General features: G+C 39.1%; 2 protein-coding genes across 2 annotated transcripts; both read left to right on the top strand.

The window, feature by feature from the left end:
• Positions 1 to 7,299: 7,299 nt before the first annotated feature.
• On the top strand, positions 7,300 to 10,567 carry LOC145894759 (kallikrein-14-like). Its single transcript, XM_082983406.1, has 8 exons — positions 7,300 to 7,315; positions 7,513 to 7,611; positions 7,665 to 7,767; positions 8,133 to 8,276; positions 8,623 to 8,802; positions 9,022 to 9,146; positions 9,937 to 10,082; positions 10,298 to 10,567. The coding sequence occupies exons 1-8, from the start codon at positions 7,300 to 7,302 to the stop codon at positions 10,565 to 10,567; spliced, it is 1,083 nt and encodes a 360-aa protein (XP_082839532.1).
• Positions 10,568 to 16,621: 6,054 nt separating this feature from the next.
• Positions 16,622 to 19,307, top strand: LOC145894757 (transmembrane protease serine 9-like). Its single transcript, XM_082983403.1, has 6 exons — positions 16,622 to 16,680; positions 16,727 to 16,851; positions 17,577 to 17,722; positions 17,954 to 18,216; positions 18,907 to 19,013; positions 19,243 to 19,307. The coding sequence occupies exons 1-6, from the start codon at positions 16,622 to 16,624 to the stop codon at positions 19,305 to 19,307; spliced, it is 765 nt and encodes a 254-aa protein (XP_082839529.1).
• Positions 19,308 to 19,865: the final 558 nt, after the last annotated feature.

Below are 19,865 nucleotides of genomic sequence, written 5' to 3'. Positions count from 1 at the left end.
CTTATCGTGAAGTTGCTGCTTCCAATAAAGCTTTCAAGCGCCTTTTATCTGACCAAGAGATCCAAACCGCGCCTACTGAGTTTTTACAAAAAAATTAACACCTCTTAGACTCTTTCTCTCTTGAAACTTTTGTAGGAGACAATCGTGAGTGTATGCGTGTAATGAAAAGAGCCAAAATGTATGTACAACTAAAAATCGAAGTGGAGTATTCGTTCCGTCCGTCACCTAGCTGGAAGTCAAGATAATGGGAAACAGAAAATCAGTAGGGCTGGTCGAGCATAGAAGAACATGGCGGTTCCCCAGCCACAAACATGAACGACTCCTGAAAGTTGGAATGCGAGGCCTTTTCAGCCGCGTGGTGGGAGAGAGCATTCGTAGACGTGGACACCATGTCAGCGAGAACGGTGAAATCGCTATTGCAGCCCCCTTGTTGTTTGTCTTGCTTGAAAGAGAATATCCCGGCCAGATAGTAACTGGAACAAGCGTCGCCTTTCTTCAGACGACAAAACACCGGACTTCCGCTGTCCAACTGCAATTAAAAGCAAAAATAAAGTCAACTATTTAAATACGTGACTCTCCAACTGGAAATAAAAAGAAGAAATGCCCTGATATAAAAAATCCAATCGCCAACAAAAGTGATGCATGTTTGCTTGCAAAGCACATTTCGTCACAAGAGACCGCATCGAAAAAAAACAAAAACATAACATTTGGAAAAAAGCAAGCCTCTGAAGGATAAAATATTTGCGCCGAAATTAGTGCAGAATTCTACGACAGGAGAGACTTACGTTGCAGCCAACGGTTTTTTCGCGACCGTTGCTTGCACACAGCATGTTTCCGCTGTTGTGGAGTCTTCCTCTGAGACAACTGTTATCATAGTCAAGAACCACCTTTGCCTTCTGTAGAATACTTGATATGTTCCCTGTTACACCATCTATTAAAAGAATGGACAGCTTCTTCCTACGTGAATTATCAAGAAGCGATGCGTTCGACTGTATACGTCAAAATGGGAAGTCGATATAGAGACTTTTTTACTATCATCCATTTTACAATTTGGGTTAAAATGTGGCACCGAAATAAAAAAGTCTATATGTATGACGTCACTGAAAACTACTACACATTCTACTGTTGGCGATAGTTTTAAATTTTTGAATGGTTGCGGCGAATCTTTCTAACACATATCCCTACTTCTCAAAGAGATTCCGTGACCGATACCAAAGCACTCAGGGTCTCTTTGCCTTTGTGTCCTTCTCCGGAGGCAAAGACGACCTTTGTTCGTTGGTTTGACAAGATTCAGAATAGCCAGATCGTTTCTGCCAAACGATAAAAAGAGCACATAATAATTTATTCTTTATAAAGCTTCACTTTTTTGTCTTGTATAATATAATGTTATTCAACATTTCGTTGAACAGAAAACTCACAAGTATTTTTACCCTAAACCCGAAAACGAATTCTTGCTTTCAAGCAATTTACTTTGCTCATAATCCTAATGGCACAAAATACAATAAAATAACTGTAATAGCGTGTTGATGTTGCTGCATATTGTATTTCAATCAATTTGTTCTTCCTTCCTTTACCAGGATGAAGCCAAGTTGAATAGGAGGCGAAGCGTCGGTGAATACACGTTTAATTGTGCCAGCAGAATACATCAATTAAAATACAAATACCCTTTACCTGATTACCCCTGCTAAGGTATCCTCTACATGGGGTTCGTTGATGGCGTAGTCCTGATGAATGTAAGATGAATGCTCAATTGCCCTTAAGGCGTGTTTATTGTACAGCCTAAACCCGTTGTTGTCGACCAAGATATCCGTCTCGCCAATGGTAACACGAATCTTCCTCAGATTTTTATTCCTGAACGCACTTAATGATATTATTACCAGTTACAGAAAAGGCAGTTTTTCTTCAGGAGGTATTTTTACATCGATGTAAAAAACACGAAAAGTTTTCATGCAAGATACTCGAAAGCAATCAAGCTGTACAGAAAACAAGTTGGCTGAATTATAGCCAAAGTGAAGTGGCATGGAAGCTGAGGAGTCGTGATGCACACGGAAATATTTTAACCTACCAGACACAATGAGCTGCAGTCGCTATCACGGTCTTGCTGAGCAGAGCCCCGCCACAAATAAACTTGTAGCGACCCACTAGATTCTCGAAAATTGCCACCGACCACGGAAACTCGTTCTTAGTCGCGTCAATTCCTTCTCCTGAACAAGAAATATTGCTAAAGCATTAAGCCCAATAAATTAATTTTTAGCCGACAACCGCTGCGCATGTATGGTTAGTTATAGATTAAAGCTATCATTTGAAACGTGTGATTGGTTATACTTTTGTCTTTCTTGAATGATCAATTTCTTCAAACTTCAAATAATCAAAATTTAATTTTTCTTGAAAAGTGTGTCTGGTAAATCTGTTTCCCCAGCAAACTTTGTCACGCGGCTTATTCGTTTGCATGGAGAAAATGCGTTTCTTAACTCACTTATTCTTTTGTCGATTTGCTCCGTGCCTCCATAACGCTTGTTTCTCTGGGGACAGCACGTTTGACCGCAAGAAACGCACTCACCACCGTAGAGCATTGTAAATATGTGGGATGGACGATATCCTGCAAAAGACGCACACGCGTTGGATGACTTCGACTAGAGCAATGGCACATGCCAGTTATGAGGACTTTTGTTTTAAATTCCAATTAATGTCAAGTTAGTTTAAATGAAAGGTCTACCAACCAGATTCACAACTTTCCCCTTGTGACGCGCTATTGCTGTTGATCATTTGAAGCCTTCTGAAACCGACAGCGAGAAACTATTTGTGATGTGTGTAATTGCCTTACTTCGGCCAAGTATTCATACATACCTTGATAAGATGTTATTATACTGAGACTTCACCAGCACCAATTGCAATGAGACAAAGGCCAGAGTTTGCCACATCCGCTTCAGGGCAAACATATTTGACAAAGTGAACTTTAACCCTCCGGCGTATCGGTGTGACAATATCTACAGATAATTTAAAAAACGCAAGTTTATTACAATTGGTTCCTATGATGCTTTCAACGTTATTTGCATTTAGGAAAGCAATTATCGCAAACCAGTACGCTACACGCATTTTACTACGGCGTTGTACCTGGTAAGATCTATGTTTTCAGTTCCTTTTATACACAGCACACAGGAAACCTGTTGGTTAAGGCTCCACACCTGGACACCTTGCGGTTGTGTTGACATATTTAGGTAATTGTTATTCACCACCATTAATTGTAAGAAATGCAACCTGGTTTACAACCTGGAATCCTGGAAAACACAAAGGAGACTTGGTTTCAGTCCCAAGAAATGCAACAATTATTATTCGTTTCGTGGTCTGCCAAAAACACAGGTTAGCATTTATAACCCCATTCCCAAAGTGATGACAAAATAATGCATCAGAATTAAACCACAATTCATAATACCAAATTCGCAATCTGTTACAAAAAACCGCTGTCATTTTCAAAATCATCAATTCAGTATTATAATAGCAGTGGAATGCGTAAACGAATATCGTCATCATCTCTTTGCAAACACGGAACCACGAAAAAAACTACCGATTTCTGCGCAAATATCTTGTAGGATTGGGTGAAGTTTGAATCCTCGTGGAATGTCAGTAGAATGCGTAATTCTCTGTATGGCCTGCCCATGCGAAGGTGGTCACGTGACATTGAAAATATTTTGAAAAAAATACGTTGCTCAGTTGACGATCAGTGGCTGACAAAGCAAACCGCGTGGATTGGAGGCGTACGACTAGGTTGAAACAATCAGGTAACGAAATTGCTGGGTGTTTTTTAAACACAAAACAACAAAGACACAATTGTCGTAAGGCAGTGTTTCCCAACCTATGGTACGCGACGACATTTCAGGTGGTACACGAGCCCCTTTTCGTAATTTGTGGATTTAGTTCGAATTTAAAAAATCGTAAGTTAAGTATTCTAAAAATGTTTGTTACTTCATCCCCTACATTACTTTGTAACACGCAACTAGGTGGTACTCGTCGAAATTGTTTTACACCCAAGTGGTACGCAACCACAAAAAAATTTGGGAATCACTGGCGTATGGTATCTACCTGGCACCAGACGATGAGATTGGTTTTGATTTTTTGTCACATCGTAGCTTGTAATTTGGGAATAATAATTTTTTGGGGAAACGATTCGACCGACCCTCCGGAAACTTGAATGGTGTGAAGTAGAATCGTTAAAATAATGTTTACACAAATGACTTGGGACCTTGTTCTCCTTGTTGAAAGAAGACGAGAACAATTTGATGTCACAGTCTGCGAGATTCGCATATTTAGGACAACTCGATTTTTAGAATCGTACAATTTAGAATGTAAAATCAGCCGGAGAAAATTCTACGCCGCCGATCCAACGTTTTGCGTAAAGATAATAATTTGATATCATATAGGATTTGTGTAGAGTAGGTCAGACTGCACGTTCTTCCTGCCCTTTTTACTGAGTCAGCACTGGGAATGACGTAACACAACACGTTGGAGGAAAACGCATGTCTTGGTGAAACTTGAAGTAAGATTTATCGGCCATTTAATGAAACCTGGATTTTGTGGTGATCCGTTATTGCGGGGTCCGGGGTCTTTTTCGAATTATGTAGGCAGCGTTGGGGTAAAGATCTTATTTGAGGATCTACAAAAAGTCAACTATTATCCCGTCTGTTTGTTTTAGATTTCTGCGATTCACGTTCCCCTGTGGGCAGTATGTTTGACCGCAAGTAACACACACACCACCGTTTAGCATTGTAATGTTGTTGGGCGGAAGGTATGCTGAAAAATACACAAAAACATTTGCTGGATTCGGATTAGGCTTTATAAGAAATACCTTCTTGGCAAGTGTCCTTAAATGATGCGCGGCTATTATCTGCCACAGCAAGGGCTCTGACAAAAATACAGAAGTTAAACGTTTTAACTTCTCCTTACCGCCTCTAGCGTCCGTTAATATGAAATCTTTGACTGCTTCTGCGTATAAGGCATATATACCCTACTAGTTTTAAGCAAGTCCTACGAGCCTTGAGAAAGACAGACGTAACATTGGCGAGCACGCCAGGACCTGCACCAGTAGTATGGGTATAAAAAAGATTAAGTTTCACTACCCAATGCCGCGTTTTAAGCGAGACGTAGAATTGTTACAATTCATTAAGGTTTTGAAAGCTTTTGCGCCAGTGTGGATGCAAATGAATCAACCACGCATTTTTGTCATGCTTGTAGGAGGACATTGTGCATGATATTAGGCAAGCTTGTGGTAATAATTTATACAGTCAGTCTCATGGTGAATTAAAAGCGCTCGGGTGCCTAGTTACCAACAACTCCGCTTCGCGCAATAGCGCAAAAAGCTGTAGCACATTTGTTGTAACGTATACAGTGGTGCTGCAGGTTTCTTCTCAGAAAATTCTTAATAACTTACCACTGCATGGTGCAAAAATTTTTTATATTGCCTTTTGCTTTTCAAAAATGTTAATTTGCGATTAGGTATAACTCGATTATTGGATCGGACGCACGTGCGTTTTTTCTCCTTACTTTCTACATTATGTGAGTTTGTACCATGGTGGACGGAATGGAAACGAATTACGACCTTGACCCTGCCTTGTACATGATATTTTCTTGATATTTTTGCATTATTAAAAGAAATAAAAACATGCGAACTTATTACACGATTTGTATACCCACGACATTACGGGGATGATTGATTTTTCAAATCTTGCTTCGACTTGTCAGAAAAAACTGGCTGATCCAGCTGGGCTGCCAAGCCTGCAAACCTCTAATGATCGCGGTACGATAGCTGTGACCTCCAAGTAAGGACCTGTGCAGTTGGGCGATCCTGCCAATCATGCCATTGCATGAAATATTACTGCGTTGTTTTGTTGAAGTTAGGTCCTGCATTTGTTTCCAAGTAGATAAGCATAATATGAAAAACAAAGGTGGCCCAGAAGTTTCGGGGATCAAATGAAGTTGAGATCAAGTGCGTTTAAAACATTAGTATGTTTCCCCCTTCATCAACATAGTTGCCTGATAAGTTGCTCCAGAGCTTTAAATCAAATGAAATTAATACGACGCAATCATTTTGTTTGCTTCTAAACAGGTAGGCGCAGTAGTAACTAAATGGGACGTTGTTTGGTTAAGTGATATAAATCATTTGAAAATGGTATTCATGCGTTTGACTTTATCTTAAGTATCTGCAAAAAACTACATACAAACGTCCTAACTTGCCAGAAAAGTCTGGTCCATGAAACTTATGCCAGTAGAAAGGCTTGACCTCTCAGCTTCAAGAGTGGAATGTCAACAATAAACGACATGTGGTATGTTGAGCGAATTGAAAAAATGTTATGGCCGCATTTCATTCAGTCATATGTTGCAATTCAATTCCAATTTTAATAAATATAATAATCCTACGCGGTATCATGGTAATCTTTATTCTGTCTTTACCTAAATCACGATGTCCAATTGAGGTTGCAAAATAATAAGTTAATATAGAAATACATATCACGAAGTCTATTGACGATTTTTCACAAAAAGTATATCTTAGTGTTGTGTAGGATACTTTTAACCATTCGTTGCATTAAAACGTTAAAAAATAGTTTAATTAAGCTGAACTTATATCCAGCAATTAACTATAGGATATCGCGTGCTTTTCCTGTGCTTTGTGATATGGCTGAATAATGGTCGTAGCGGTCTTTGGTGCGGCTGCATTGGTTTCCGCGGTGAGTAGGCTTGGCATTCAATTGTCCAATGCCCCTTGGAAGGACCAGAGATTTCTATGGAGAGGTTGAATATGACTTGTTGCACTCTATTGATAAGGCTTGTAAATGGCAAACGCGTGCCCAAACAATTGCTTTGATTATTTCCGCAGTATTCTACCCGCAAGAGTGCATTGATGAGGTCATATTTAAAGAAAAACCGATGGTGATCCGCGTTTTCCAAGAACCCTGGGTGCAATCAGGTTTTCTTACTCGCAATTAATCGATGAAAATTTCCTGAAAGCAAAAACACAACCGCAAAGTGCTCAGGTTGAAGACACAACCTTAGACATGTTTCCTGTTTAGTTACGTATATAACAGGTGAGATTGGCAGCTTTTACCACATAAGGTAAGAGCTACAGAGTTATTTGTCGCAACTGTTTACATTTTCAGGGAAAAAGTATTCCAAAAATCGTTTGGACTTATAATTACGAATCTTCTAACAACAAGTTTTGGGCATCAAATATGTTGAAGCTGATTCGAATTTTCCAAGCCTTGGCGTTTTTTACTTTGCCCTTTCTGGCAAACACGAAGTCTGCGTATCATGGCTTTCGGCCTAGGTATGACTAATTACCAGGTGGAATGCAATGTTGTTTATAATTATAAATATAATTACACAGTTTGGCATAAAATGTAAACGCTCATTACAAATTATTCTAAATTTAATTATACAACTAAAGCTTTACAAACAAATTAAAGCAAAGAAAATTATAAAAAAAAAAATTTCGAACAAAAAACACATTTCATCTCGTTTCAGGAAGCGGGCAGTTGTCCACTTTGATCGCGGATCAATCGGAGAAACATGCCAAAATGGTACAAAATTTCTTCCATAAGTTCGGCGCACAATACTTGCACAGTAATAGCAACATTATTGAATTCACCTGGAACTTATACTTGCGTTAATTACAGGATATCGCCCGTCCGAAATCTTCACAATGTCATATAATCAGGAGTGCGTTACTTGCGGTCAGACGTGTTGCCCGCAAAGACAAGAGCGGCGCAGGGACAACGAGCAAATCGACAAAAGGATAAGTGAGTTTGATTGAAATTCATCCTGATAATATATATTAAAAAGCTTAACCGCTGTACTTTTTTTAAACGCATAGCTGTTTTCAAAATGCTTCGTGTGTCTTTTCTTCTCGGAAGCACAAATACTTCGCCTATAAGTATCAAATCGGATTGTTCGCTGCAAAGCTTCGAGTATCAAAAATTCTGTGAACCTCATCTTCTGTGACAACATTATGAACGATGTTATGGCAATGCGTTAAATTACAGCTACCTAAAAACTAACTCCCAAAATTTTTAAAATCGCCATGATCACGATTTCCACGCATTGCACGTAAAATGCGTAGCAACAAAAATATAAACGCGTTCTTGTTCAGGAGAAGGAATTGACGCGACGAGGAACGAGTTCCCGTGGTCGGTGGCAATTTTCGAGAATCTAACGGGTCGGTACAAGTTTATTTGTGGCGGGGCTCTGCTCAGCAACACCGTGATAGCAACTGCGGCTCATTGTGTAAAGTAAGTTAAAGTTGGCGTTTGTGTGTGAAGCTCAAAAAACATACAGCACAGAGAGTTCTGATGTTGTTTTACGCCAGAATTAAACTCAAGTTGTTTCGTTTCAAAAGTCAGTCTCGACGACTGTTTGTTGATACATAATTTTCTGTGAATCCACTTAATTTTTATTATATTATTTACGTTGTTGTTTGGTTTAAAAACGCTCTAAACGTGTTTATAAGCGCGTTCACGTGACCATCACCCTTATCAGAACACAGAGCTACATTCATACATCTACACTTAGTTAAATGAGCAATAGGGCTTGCATGCTTCTAAATACCTTGTGAATATATGTGTTTTTTTTCTGTAGGAATAGAGACATGGGAATGATACGTGTTACCATAGGCGAGATGGATATTCTGGTCGACAAGCATGGGTTTAGGCAGAGACCAATACAGGGTCTAAAAGCAATTCAGAATTTTGCTGACATACCGCATGGCAACTCCGAACCCCACATCGAGGATAGATGGACAGGAAGCAACATACGAAGGTATACCTTGAAGTCATCCTGTTTTGTGTAGTCGTAAGGACATACCTTTGAAAAAAAAACCATTGAATAAAATCTGGTGGGTTGTAAAATAGGCAGAAGACGAGAATGCTGTTTTTTAAATGTGATCCAAAAATGTTAACTTCAATGTTAATTTACTATTCAAAGACAAAGAAGTGAGTAAATGTTGTTCAACAAATCGACTATGTTTGTTATGTGCAGAAAGGATCTTGCCATTCTGAGACTTGTCAAACCAACAAAGAAAAACCGCCTTTGTCTCCGGAGAAAAGCGGAAAGACAAGTGGATCCCGTGTGTTTCGGCATCGGTCACGGAATGTCTGTGAAAGGTAATAATATCTTTTAAATTGCAGTCAATAATTCCTTTAAAGGTAGTTCTAAATTCTTCGTCCAGATAGTGGATATTTATTGTATACTTTAAGTGTAAACAATAAATTGTTGAGCAGGTCCGCAATAATGCATCAAATTAATAAAAGGATAAGCGTGTTTGATTGAAATCCATCTTAACAAAATATATTAAAGCGCATATTACGCATTGACTGTGTTGTGCTTCGGATTTATGAGATATTACACTACACGAACAAAACACAAGCGATTTTAGAGTACAATGACATACAGTTAAACTTGGTCAAAACAACTTTTCACGGACAAGTCAGCATGAGACATGAAAAATCAAGCGTCCGATAAGGTTTAAACTTGCGATACTGAGCACGGTCCACAGCTTTATTTACCAGCTGTTGACTGTTTATTAGTTGTATAGCGAGTGTATCATGGCCCCAGTTTTGGAGTACGAGCGCGTAATTTTCCTCCGTGTTTTTGAGCCACCTCTACCGCCGTAGACGCACATCGCAGACGCAATGATCAAGGGAAAAATGCTTATTTTTTTCAGCACTATGCCGTTGTACCTTTAAGATCGTGACAAGATGACTGTGTTTGCCATGTAAAAAACTTTGCGGTGGACTGAGCCCCCATGTGCCTGCAAGAACATACATTGCTTTGAAATCATTTTTGAACGATCAGCACTCTAATTCGCATCGTCATGAAATTGACCTCTCTGTTTAAATGGCAATCGCAAAAATTACCCTTAATTGCTATAAAAATACTCGTTTTTTCTAATAGGTGGAACAATTAGTGGGATATCGAGCAAGCTTAAAAAAGCAAATGTGGTTCTCGACTTTGATAACAACTGCCTTAGGGGAAGACTTCACAACAGCGGGAACATGCTGTGTGCCAGCAACGCCCGCGAAAGAACCGTCAGCTGCAGTGTAAGTAAGGTATTGTTTTCACCCAAGGCTGCAAGGAAACTTGTTTTAAATCTTACTCAAAACGCATTTCCATCTAATCTTTAGATAAATTATAAATTTCCTGAAGTTGTCGGAATCCTAAAACAGAATTTATCATGATCATGCAGCTACACCCAAAAGAAGTTATGGGCCCACTTGTCAAGGATTGTATACGTCACGTAGTTGTTATTTTGCAGTTGGACAGCGGAAGTCCGGTGTTCTGTCGTCTGAATAAACATGATGAGTGTTCCAGTTACTATCTTGCCGGGATATTCTCCTTTAAACATGATACAAATAAGGGAAGATGCGACGGAAGATTTACTGTCCTCGCCGACATGGTTTCTACGTCTCAAAACGCCATCTCCCACTTTGCGGCCACAGCGGCCTCCCACGACGATCTGCAGGAGTCCTACCTGCTTCCGGAGGGCCAAGCACCATGCTCCTCCATGATCGAGCATTGGTATTAATTCTGTTTGACTTTTTCGAGCTATTGTTTGTTTTCAGTCGACGGATTTGGAACAGTCTAACGATTACGATTACCGGTTGTATATAATTTTCTTTGTTTTCAAATACACGGCCATCAAAAGGTTTCAAAGAGTGGTTTATTCTTGGTATGTTGAGGTGTTTCAGAAAGCATGACCAAAGTCAGGTCAATAACAACAGTCATAATTTAGACGAATAGCGGAATTGTTGAACGTTGGATTCCAATCTTGTAGAATTACAACAAATCTTTATTTCCGTCGCTTTCATTTTTCCTAATGTGCTGAACAAAGAAAATTATTTACCACAAGTAGTCGCTCCAGGGCAGTGCTAGGCACATTCGCCCCTATTTGAGCAAATCTATTATTATTTCGAAACCTTATCAAATGTGGAGTAAACACACCCGGACCGAACAGGAAATGTGCAATATATTCGCCACAAAGTTTGGTCTTGGAGCTAAATCGGTAGACTCCACAGGAGTGAAACAGCGGTAATTCTCCGGATAAAACCTTACAGCTTAAAGACGTAATGCAAGAGCTTCTGTGACGAAGATTCGACCATAAATTATTCTCACTGAAATTATTCACGCGGCAAACGTATGTAACCAAAATGCGTGGTTTAATTTTCAATATCTTGGACGCTCTTCAGCACCATAAATTAAAACTTATCAAAACGCCCGAAAAGTTGTCATGGTGCCCGGCTGGCCTTCTGGAGTTAATTGTAGTGGTTACGCTTATATGTGAGTTGCAGACAGTATTGTGCGCACTGTTACTACCGGTCAAAGCTCATCATTGTAGCTGGTGACCGAATGCAGTCGCGCTTAGTGAGCCAGAAAAATACATGAAACTTGCCAGGCAAAATACCATAGTCAAGTTTTTTTTAGAATAACTTACAAAACTGATACAAACAACTTTCTCATTTAGATGAACACAATGATCTTTTTTGCTATTTGAGTGGTTTTTGTTAAGCTTATCGTGAAGTTGCTGCTTCCAATAAAGCTTTCAAGCGCCTTTTATCTGACCAAGAGATCTAAACCGCGAAAATTGAGTTTTGACAAAAAAAATTAACACCTCATAGACTCTTTCTCTCTTCAAACTTTTCTAGGAGACAATCGTGAGTTTATGCGTGTATTAAAAAGAGGCAAAACGTATGTACAACCAAAAATCAAAGTGGAGTATTCGTTCCGTCCGTCAACTAGATAAAAGTCAAGATAAAGGGAAACAGAAAATCAGTAGGACTGCTTGAGCATAGAAGAACATAGCGGTTCCCCACCCACAAACATGAACGACTCCTGAAAGTTGGAATGCGAGGCCTTTTCAGCCGCGTGGTGGGAGAGAGCATTCGTAGACGTGGACACCATGTCGACGAGAACGGTGAAATCGCTATCACAGCCCCCTTGTTGTTTGTCTTGCTTGAAAGAGAATATCCCGGCCAGATAGTAACTAGAACATGCGTCGCCTTTCTTCAGACGACAAAACACCGGACTTCCGCTATCCAACTGCAAGTAAAAGCAATAATAAAGGCAACTATTTAAGTACGTGATTCTCCAACTGAAATAAAATGAAGAAATGCCCTGATATAAAAAATCCAATCGCCAACAAACGTGATGCATGTTTGCTTGCAAAGAACATTTCGTCAAAAGAGACCGCATCGAAAAAAAAAGAAAATACAACATTTGGAAAAAAGCAAGCCTCTGAAGGATAAAATATTTGCGCCAAAATCAGTGCAGAATTCTACGACAGGAGAGACTTACGTTGCAGCCAACAGTTTTTTCGCGGGCGTTGCTTGCGCACAGCATGTTTCCGCTGTTGTGTAGTCTTCCTCTGAGACAACTGTTATCATAGTCAAGAACCACCTTTGCCTTCTGTAGAATACTTGATATGTTCCCTGTTACACCATCTATTAAAAGAATGGACAGCTTCTTCCTACGTGAATTATCAAGAAGCGATGCGTTCGACTGTATACGTCAAAATGGGAAGTCGATATAGAGACTTTTTTACTATCATCCATTTTACAATTTGGGTTAAAATGTGGCACCGAAATAAAAAAGTCTATATGTATGACATCACTGAAAACTACTACACATTCTACTGTTGGCGATAGTTTTAAATTTTTAAATGGTTGCGGCGAATCTTTCTAACACATATCCCTACTTCTCAAAGAGATTCCGTGACCGATACCAAAGCACTTAGGGTCTCTTTGCCTCAGTGTCCTTCTCCGGAGGCAAAGACGACCTTTGTTCTTTGACAAGATTCAAAATAGCCAGATCGTTTCTGCCAAACGATAAAAAGAGCACATATTAATTTAATCTTAATAAAGCTTCACGTTTTTGCCTTGTATAATATAATGTTATCCAACATTTCGTTGAACAGAAAACGTATTTTTACCCTAAACCCGAACACGAATTCTTGTTTTCAAGCAATTTACTTTACTCAAAATCCTACTGGCACAAAAAAACAATAAAATTATTAATAGCGTGTTGCTGTTGCTGCATATTGTATTTCAATCAATTTGTTCTTTACCAAGATGAAGCCAAGCGAAGCGTCGGTGAATACACGTTTAATTGTGCCAGCAAAATACATCAATTGAAATACCCTTTACCTGATTACCCCTGCTAAGGTATCCTCTACATGGGGTTCGTTGATGGCGTAGTCCCGATGAATGTAAGATGAATGCTCAATTGCCTTTAAGGCGTGTTTATTGTACAGCCTAAACCCGTTGTTGTCGACCAGGATATCCGTCTCGCCGATGGTAACACGAATCTTCCTTAGATATTTTTTCCTGAACGCACTTAATGATATTATTACCAGTTACAGAAAAAAAACAGTTTTTGTTCAGGAGGTACTTTTACATCGAAGTAAAAAACACGGAAAGTTTTCATGCAAGATACTCGACAGCAATCAAGCTGTACAGAAAACAAGTTAGCCTCAAGAACGTCCCTTAGTTAACAGCTGCAGTGATGAAACTATAGGTCAAAGCATTTTGCAATATTTAAAAAAGGTAATTTATTGTGGTCGTTGGATATATAAAAAACACGACTATTTCACTAAAGTATAGCCTAACTGAAGTAAGGACCTGCACAGTGGGGCGATCCTGCCAATCACGCCATTGCATGAAATATAACTTCTTTGTTTTGTTGAGGTTAGGGTCCTACATTTGTTTCCAAGTAGATAAGCATAATATGATATACTAAGGTGGCACAGACGTTTCAGGCATCAAATGAAGTTAAGATCAAGTGCGTTTCAAACATTAGTATGTTTCCCCCTTCATCAACATAGTTGCCTGATAAGTTGCTCCAGAGCTTTAAATCAAATGAAATTAATACGACGCAATCATTTTGTTTGCTTCTAAACAAGTAGGCGCAGTAGTAACTAAATGGGAAGTTGTTTGGTCAAGTTATATAAATCATTTGAAAATGGTATTCATGCGTTTGACTTTATCTTAAGTATCTGCAAAAAACTACATAAAAACGTCCTAACTTGCCAGAAAAGTCTGGTCCATGAAACTTACGCCAGTAGAATGGCTTGACCTCTCAGCTTCAAGAGTGGAATGTCAACAATAAACGACATGTGGTATGTTGAGCGAATTGAAGAAATGTTATGGCCGCATTTCATTAAGTCATACGTTGCAATTCAATTCCAATTTTAACAAATATAATATTCCCACGCGGTATCATGGTAATCTTTATTCTGTCTTTACCTAAATCACGATGTCCAATTGAGTTTGCAAAATAATAAGTTAACATAGAAATACATATCACGAAGTCTATTGACGATTTCTCACAAAAAGTATATCTTAATGTTGTGTAGGATACTTTTAAAAATAGTTTAATTAAGCTGAACTTATATCCAGCAATTAACTATAGGATATCGCGTGCTTTTCCTGTGCTTTGTGATATGGCTGAATAATGGTCGTAGCGGTCTTTGGTGCGGCTGCATTGGTTTCCGCGGTAAGTAGGCTTGGCATTCAATTGTCCAATGCCCCTTGGAAGGACCAGAGATTTCTATGGAGAGGTTGAATATGACTTGTTGCACTCTATTGATAAGGCTTGTAAATGGCAAACGCGTGCCCAAACAATTGCTTTGATTATTTTCGCAGTATTCTACTCACAAGAGTGCATTCATGAGGTCATATTTAAAGAAAATCCGATAGTGATCCGCGTTTTCCAAGAACCCTGGGTGCAATCAGGTTTTCTTACTTGCAATTAATCGATGAAAATTTCCTGAAAGCAAAAACACAACCGCAAAGTGCTCAGGTTGAAGACACAACCTTAGACATGTTTCCTGTTTAGTTACGTATATAACAGGTGAGATTGGCAGCGTTTACCACATAAGGTAAGAGCTGCTGCAGAGTTATTTGTCGCAACTGTTTACATTTTCAGGGAAAAAGTATTCCAAAAATCGTTTGGACTGATAATTACGAATCTTCTACCAACAAGTTTTGGACATCAAATATGTTGAAGCTGATTCGAATTTTCCAATCCCTGGCGTTTTTTTCTTTGCCGTTTCTGGCAAAGACGAAGTCTGCGTATCATGGTTTTCGGCCTAGGTATGACTAATTACCAGGTGGAATGCAATGTTGTTTATAATTATAAATATAATTACACAGTTTGGCATATAATGAAAACGCTCATTACAAATTATTCTAAATTTAATTATACAACTAAAGCTTATCACAAATTAAAGCAAAGAAAATTATAAAAAAAAAATTTCGAACATAAAACACGTTTCATCTCGTTTCAGGAATCAGGATGTTGTCCACTTTGATCGCGGATCAATCGGAGAAACATGCCAAAACGGTACAAAATTTCTTCCATATGTTCGGCGCACAATACTTGCACAGTAATAGCAACATTATTGAATGCTCCTGGAACTTATACTTTCGTTAATTACAGGATATCGCCCGTCCGAAATCTTCACAATGTCATATAATCAGGAGTGCGTTACTTGCGGTCAGACGTGTTGCCCGCAAAGACAAGAGCGGCGCAGGGACAACGAGCAAATCGACAAAAGGATAAGTGTGTTTGATTGAAATTCATCCTGATGATATATATTAAAAAGCTCAAAAAGCATTGGCTGTACTTGTTTCAAACGCATAGCTGTTTTCAAAATGCTTTGTGTGTCTTTTCTTCTCGGAAGCACAAATACTTCGCCTATAAGTATCAAATCGGATTGTTCGCTGCAAAGCTTCGAGTATCAAAAATTCTGTGTCCCTCATCTTCTGTGACAACACTTAAATTATGAACGATGTTTTGGTAATGCGTTAAATTACATCTACCTAAAAACTAACTACCAAAATTTTTAAATTCGCCATGATCATTATATTCACGCATTGCACGTAAAATGCGTAGTAACAAAAATAAAAACTCGTTCTTGTTCAGGAGAAGGAATTGACGCGACTAAGAACGAGTTTCCGTGGTCGGTGGCAATTTTCGAGATACAAAGGCATGGGTACAAGTTTATTTGTGGCGGGGCTCTGCTCAGCAAGACCGTGATAGCGACTGCGGCTCATTGTGTAAAGTAAGTTATAGTGGTGTTCATGTGTAAATCTCAAGAATCATACAGCACAGAGAGTTCTGATGTTGTTTTACGCCAAAATTAAATTCAAGTTATTTCTCCTGAAAAGTCAGTCTCGACGACTGTTTGTTGTTATCAGAACACAGAGCTACATCCATACATCTACACTTAGTTAAATGAGCAATAGGGCTTGCATGCTTCTAAATACCTTGTGAATATATGTGTTTTTTTTTCTGTAGGAATAGAAACTTGCGAATGATACGTGTTAGCATAGGCGAGATGGATATTCTGGTCGACGACAATGGGTTTAGGGATCGAAAAATTGGGACATTGAAAGCAATTCAGAATTTTGCTGGCATACCGCATGGCAACCATGAACCCCACTTGGAGGATACAGTGACAGGAAGCAACATACGAAGGTATACCTTGCAGTCATCCTGTTTTGTGTAGTCATAAGGAAATACCCGAAAAAAATAGGTTGTATAATAGGAAGAAGAGACGAGAAATGTTAAATGTGATCCAAAAATGTTAACTTCAATGTTAATTTACTATGACAATTATCCGGCCGATTCAAAGACAAAGAAGTGAGTAAATGTTGTTCAACAAATCGACCATGTTTGTTATGTGCAGAAAGGATCTTGCCATTCTGAGACTTGTCAAACCAACAAAGAAAAACCGCCTTTGTCTCCGGAGAAAAGCGGAAAGACAAGTGGATCCCGTGTGCTTCGGCATCGGTCACGGAATGTCTGTGAAAGGTAATGACATCTTTTAAATTGCACTCAATAATTCCTTTAAAGCTAGTTCTAAATTCTTCGTCCAGATAGTAGATATTTATTGTATATTTTAAGTTTAAACAATAAATTGTTGAGCAGGTCCGCAATAATGCATCAAATTGATCAAAGTTTAAACAATACGTGTTTGGTTGAAATCCATCATAATCAAATATATTAAAACGCACTTTAGGCATTGATTGTGTTGTGCTTCGGAATTATGAGATATTACACTACACGAACAAAACACAAGCGAGTATAGAGTACAATGGCATACAGTTAAACCTGGTCAAAACAACTTTTCACTGACAAGTCAGAATGAGATATGAAAAATCAAGCGTCCGATAAGGTTTAAATTTGCGATCATGAGCACGGTCCACAGCTTTATTTACCAGCTGTCGACTGTTTATTAGTTGTAGAGTGGGTGTATCATGGCCCAAATGGCTCTTATACATATTCAGCGCGATGCCGTCGGACCTTAAGATCGTGACACGATGACTGTGTTCGCCATGTAAAAAACTTCGCGGTGAACTGAACCTGCATGTGCCAGCAAGAACATACATTGCTTTGAAGTCATTTTTAAACGATCAGCACTCTAATTCACTACGTCATGAAATTGGCCAGTCTGTTTAAAAAAGCAACGGCAAAAATTACCCTAAAGTGCTATTAAAATATTCGTCCAATTAATCCGAACTTGTTTTTTTTAATAGGTGGAGCAATTAGTAGGATATCGAGCATACTTCAAAAAGCAAAGGTGGTTCTCGACTTTGATAACAACTGCCTTAGGGGAAGACTTCACAACAGCGGAAGCATGCTGTGTGCCAGCAACGCCCAAAACAGAACCGTCAGCTGCAGTGTAAGTAAGGTTTTGTTTTCTCTCAACGCTTGCAAGGAAACTTGTTTTAAATCTTACTCAAAACGCATTTCCATCTAATCTTTAGATAAATTATAAATTTCCTGAAGTTGTCAAAAACCTAAAGAAGAATTTATCATGATTTTATGTAATATAATTATGCAGCTACACCCAAAAGACGTTATGGGCCCACTTGTCAAGGATTGTATAAGTCACGTAGTTGTTATTTTGCAGTTGGACAGCGGAAGTCCGGTGTTCTGTCGTCTGAATAAACATGATGAGTGTTCCAGTTACTATCTTGCCGGGATATTCTCCTTTAAACATGATACGAATGGGGGAAGATGCGAAGGAAGATTTACTGTCCTCGCCGACATGGTTTCTACGTCTCAAAACGCCATCTCCCACTTTGCGGCCACAGCGGCCTCCCACGACGATCTGCAGGAGACCTACATGCTTGCGGAGGACCAAGCACCATGCTCCTCCATGATCGAGCCTTGGTATTAATTCTGTGTGACTTTTTCGCGCTATTGTTTGTTTTTAGTCGACGGATTGGAAAAGTCTAACGATTACGATTACCGGTTGTATATAATTTTCTTTGTTTTCAAATACACGGCCACCAAAAGTTTACAAAAGAGTGGTTTAGTGATTGGCACAACATTGCTTCAGGTATTTGAAGTGCTTCAGAAAGCATGACCAAATTCAGGTCACAAACAACAGTCATGATTCGGACGAACAGCGGAATCGTTGAACATTGGATGCCAATCTTGTAGAATTGCATCAAATCTTTAGATTCGTCCCTTTAATTTGTCCTATGTGCTGAACAAAGAAAATTATTTACCACAAGTAGTCGCTCCAGGGCAGTGCTAGGCACATTTGCCCCTATTTGAGCAAATCTATTATTATATCGAAACCTTATCAAAGTTGGTGCAAACACACAAGGATCGAAATAGGAAATATGCAACATATTCGCCACAAAGTTTGATCTTGGAGCAAAATTGGTAGACTCCAAATGAGTTAAACAGCGGTAATTCTCCGGATAAAACCTTACAGCTTAAAGACGTAATGCAAGAGCTTCTGTGACGAAGATTCGACCATAAATTATTCACACTGAAATTATTCACGCGGCAAACGTATGTAACCAAAATGCGTGGTCTAATTTTCAATATCTTGTACGCTGATCGTTGCAGTGACGTGCTCTTCAGCACTGTTAACTTAAAACTTATCAAAACGCTGGAAAAGTTGTCATGGTGCCCGGCTGGCCTTCTGGAGTTAATTGTAGTGGTTACGCTTATATGTGAGTTGCAGACAGTATTGTGCGCACTGTTACTACCGGTCAAGGCTCATCATTGTAGCTGGTGACCGAATGCAGTCGCGCTTAGTTAGCCAGAAAAATACATGAAACTTGCCAGGCAAAATACCATAGTCAAGTTTTTTTTGGAATAACTTACAAAACTGATACAAACAACTTTCTCATTTAGATGAACACATTGATCTTTTTTGCTATTTGAGTGGTTTTTGTTAAGCTTATCGTGAAGTTGCTGCTTCCAATAAAGCTTTCAAGCGCCTTTTATCTGACCAAGAGATCTAAACCGCGACAATTGAGTTTTTACAAAAATATTAACACCTCTTAGACTCTTTCTCTCTTTAAACTTTTGTAGAAGACAATCGTGAGTTTATGCGTGTATTAAAAAGAGGCAAAACCTATGTACAACCAAAAATCAAAGTTTAGTATTCGTTCCGTCCGTCAACTAGGTGAAAGTCAAGATAAAGGGAAACAGAAAATCAGTAGGACTGCTTGAGCATAGAAGAACATAGCGGTTCCCCACTCACAAACATGAACGACTCCAGAAATTTGGAATGCGAGACCTTTTCAGCCGCGTGGTGGGAGAGAGCATTCGTAGACGTGGACACCATGTCAGCGAGAACGGTGAAATTGCTATTGCAGCCCCCTTGTTGTTTGTCTTGCTTGGAAGAGAATATCACGGGCAGATAGTAACTGGAACAAGCGTCGCCTTTCTTCAAACGACAAAACACCGGACTTCCGCTGTCCAACTGCAATTAAAAGCAATAATAAAGGCAACTATTTAAGTACGTGATTCTCCAACTGAAAATAAAATGAAGAAATGCCCTGATATAAAAAATCCAA

This window comes from Ascidia mentula, chromosome 3 (assembly GCF_947561715.1).
Source record: "Ascidia mentula chromosome 3, kaAscMent1.1, whole genome shotgun sequence".
In the NCBI taxonomy this organism is placed as follows: Eukaryota; Metazoa; Chordata; class Ascidiacea; order Phlebobranchia; family Ascidiidae; genus Ascidia; species Ascidia mentula.
This window is presented reverse-complemented; position numbering and strand designations above follow the sequence as displayed.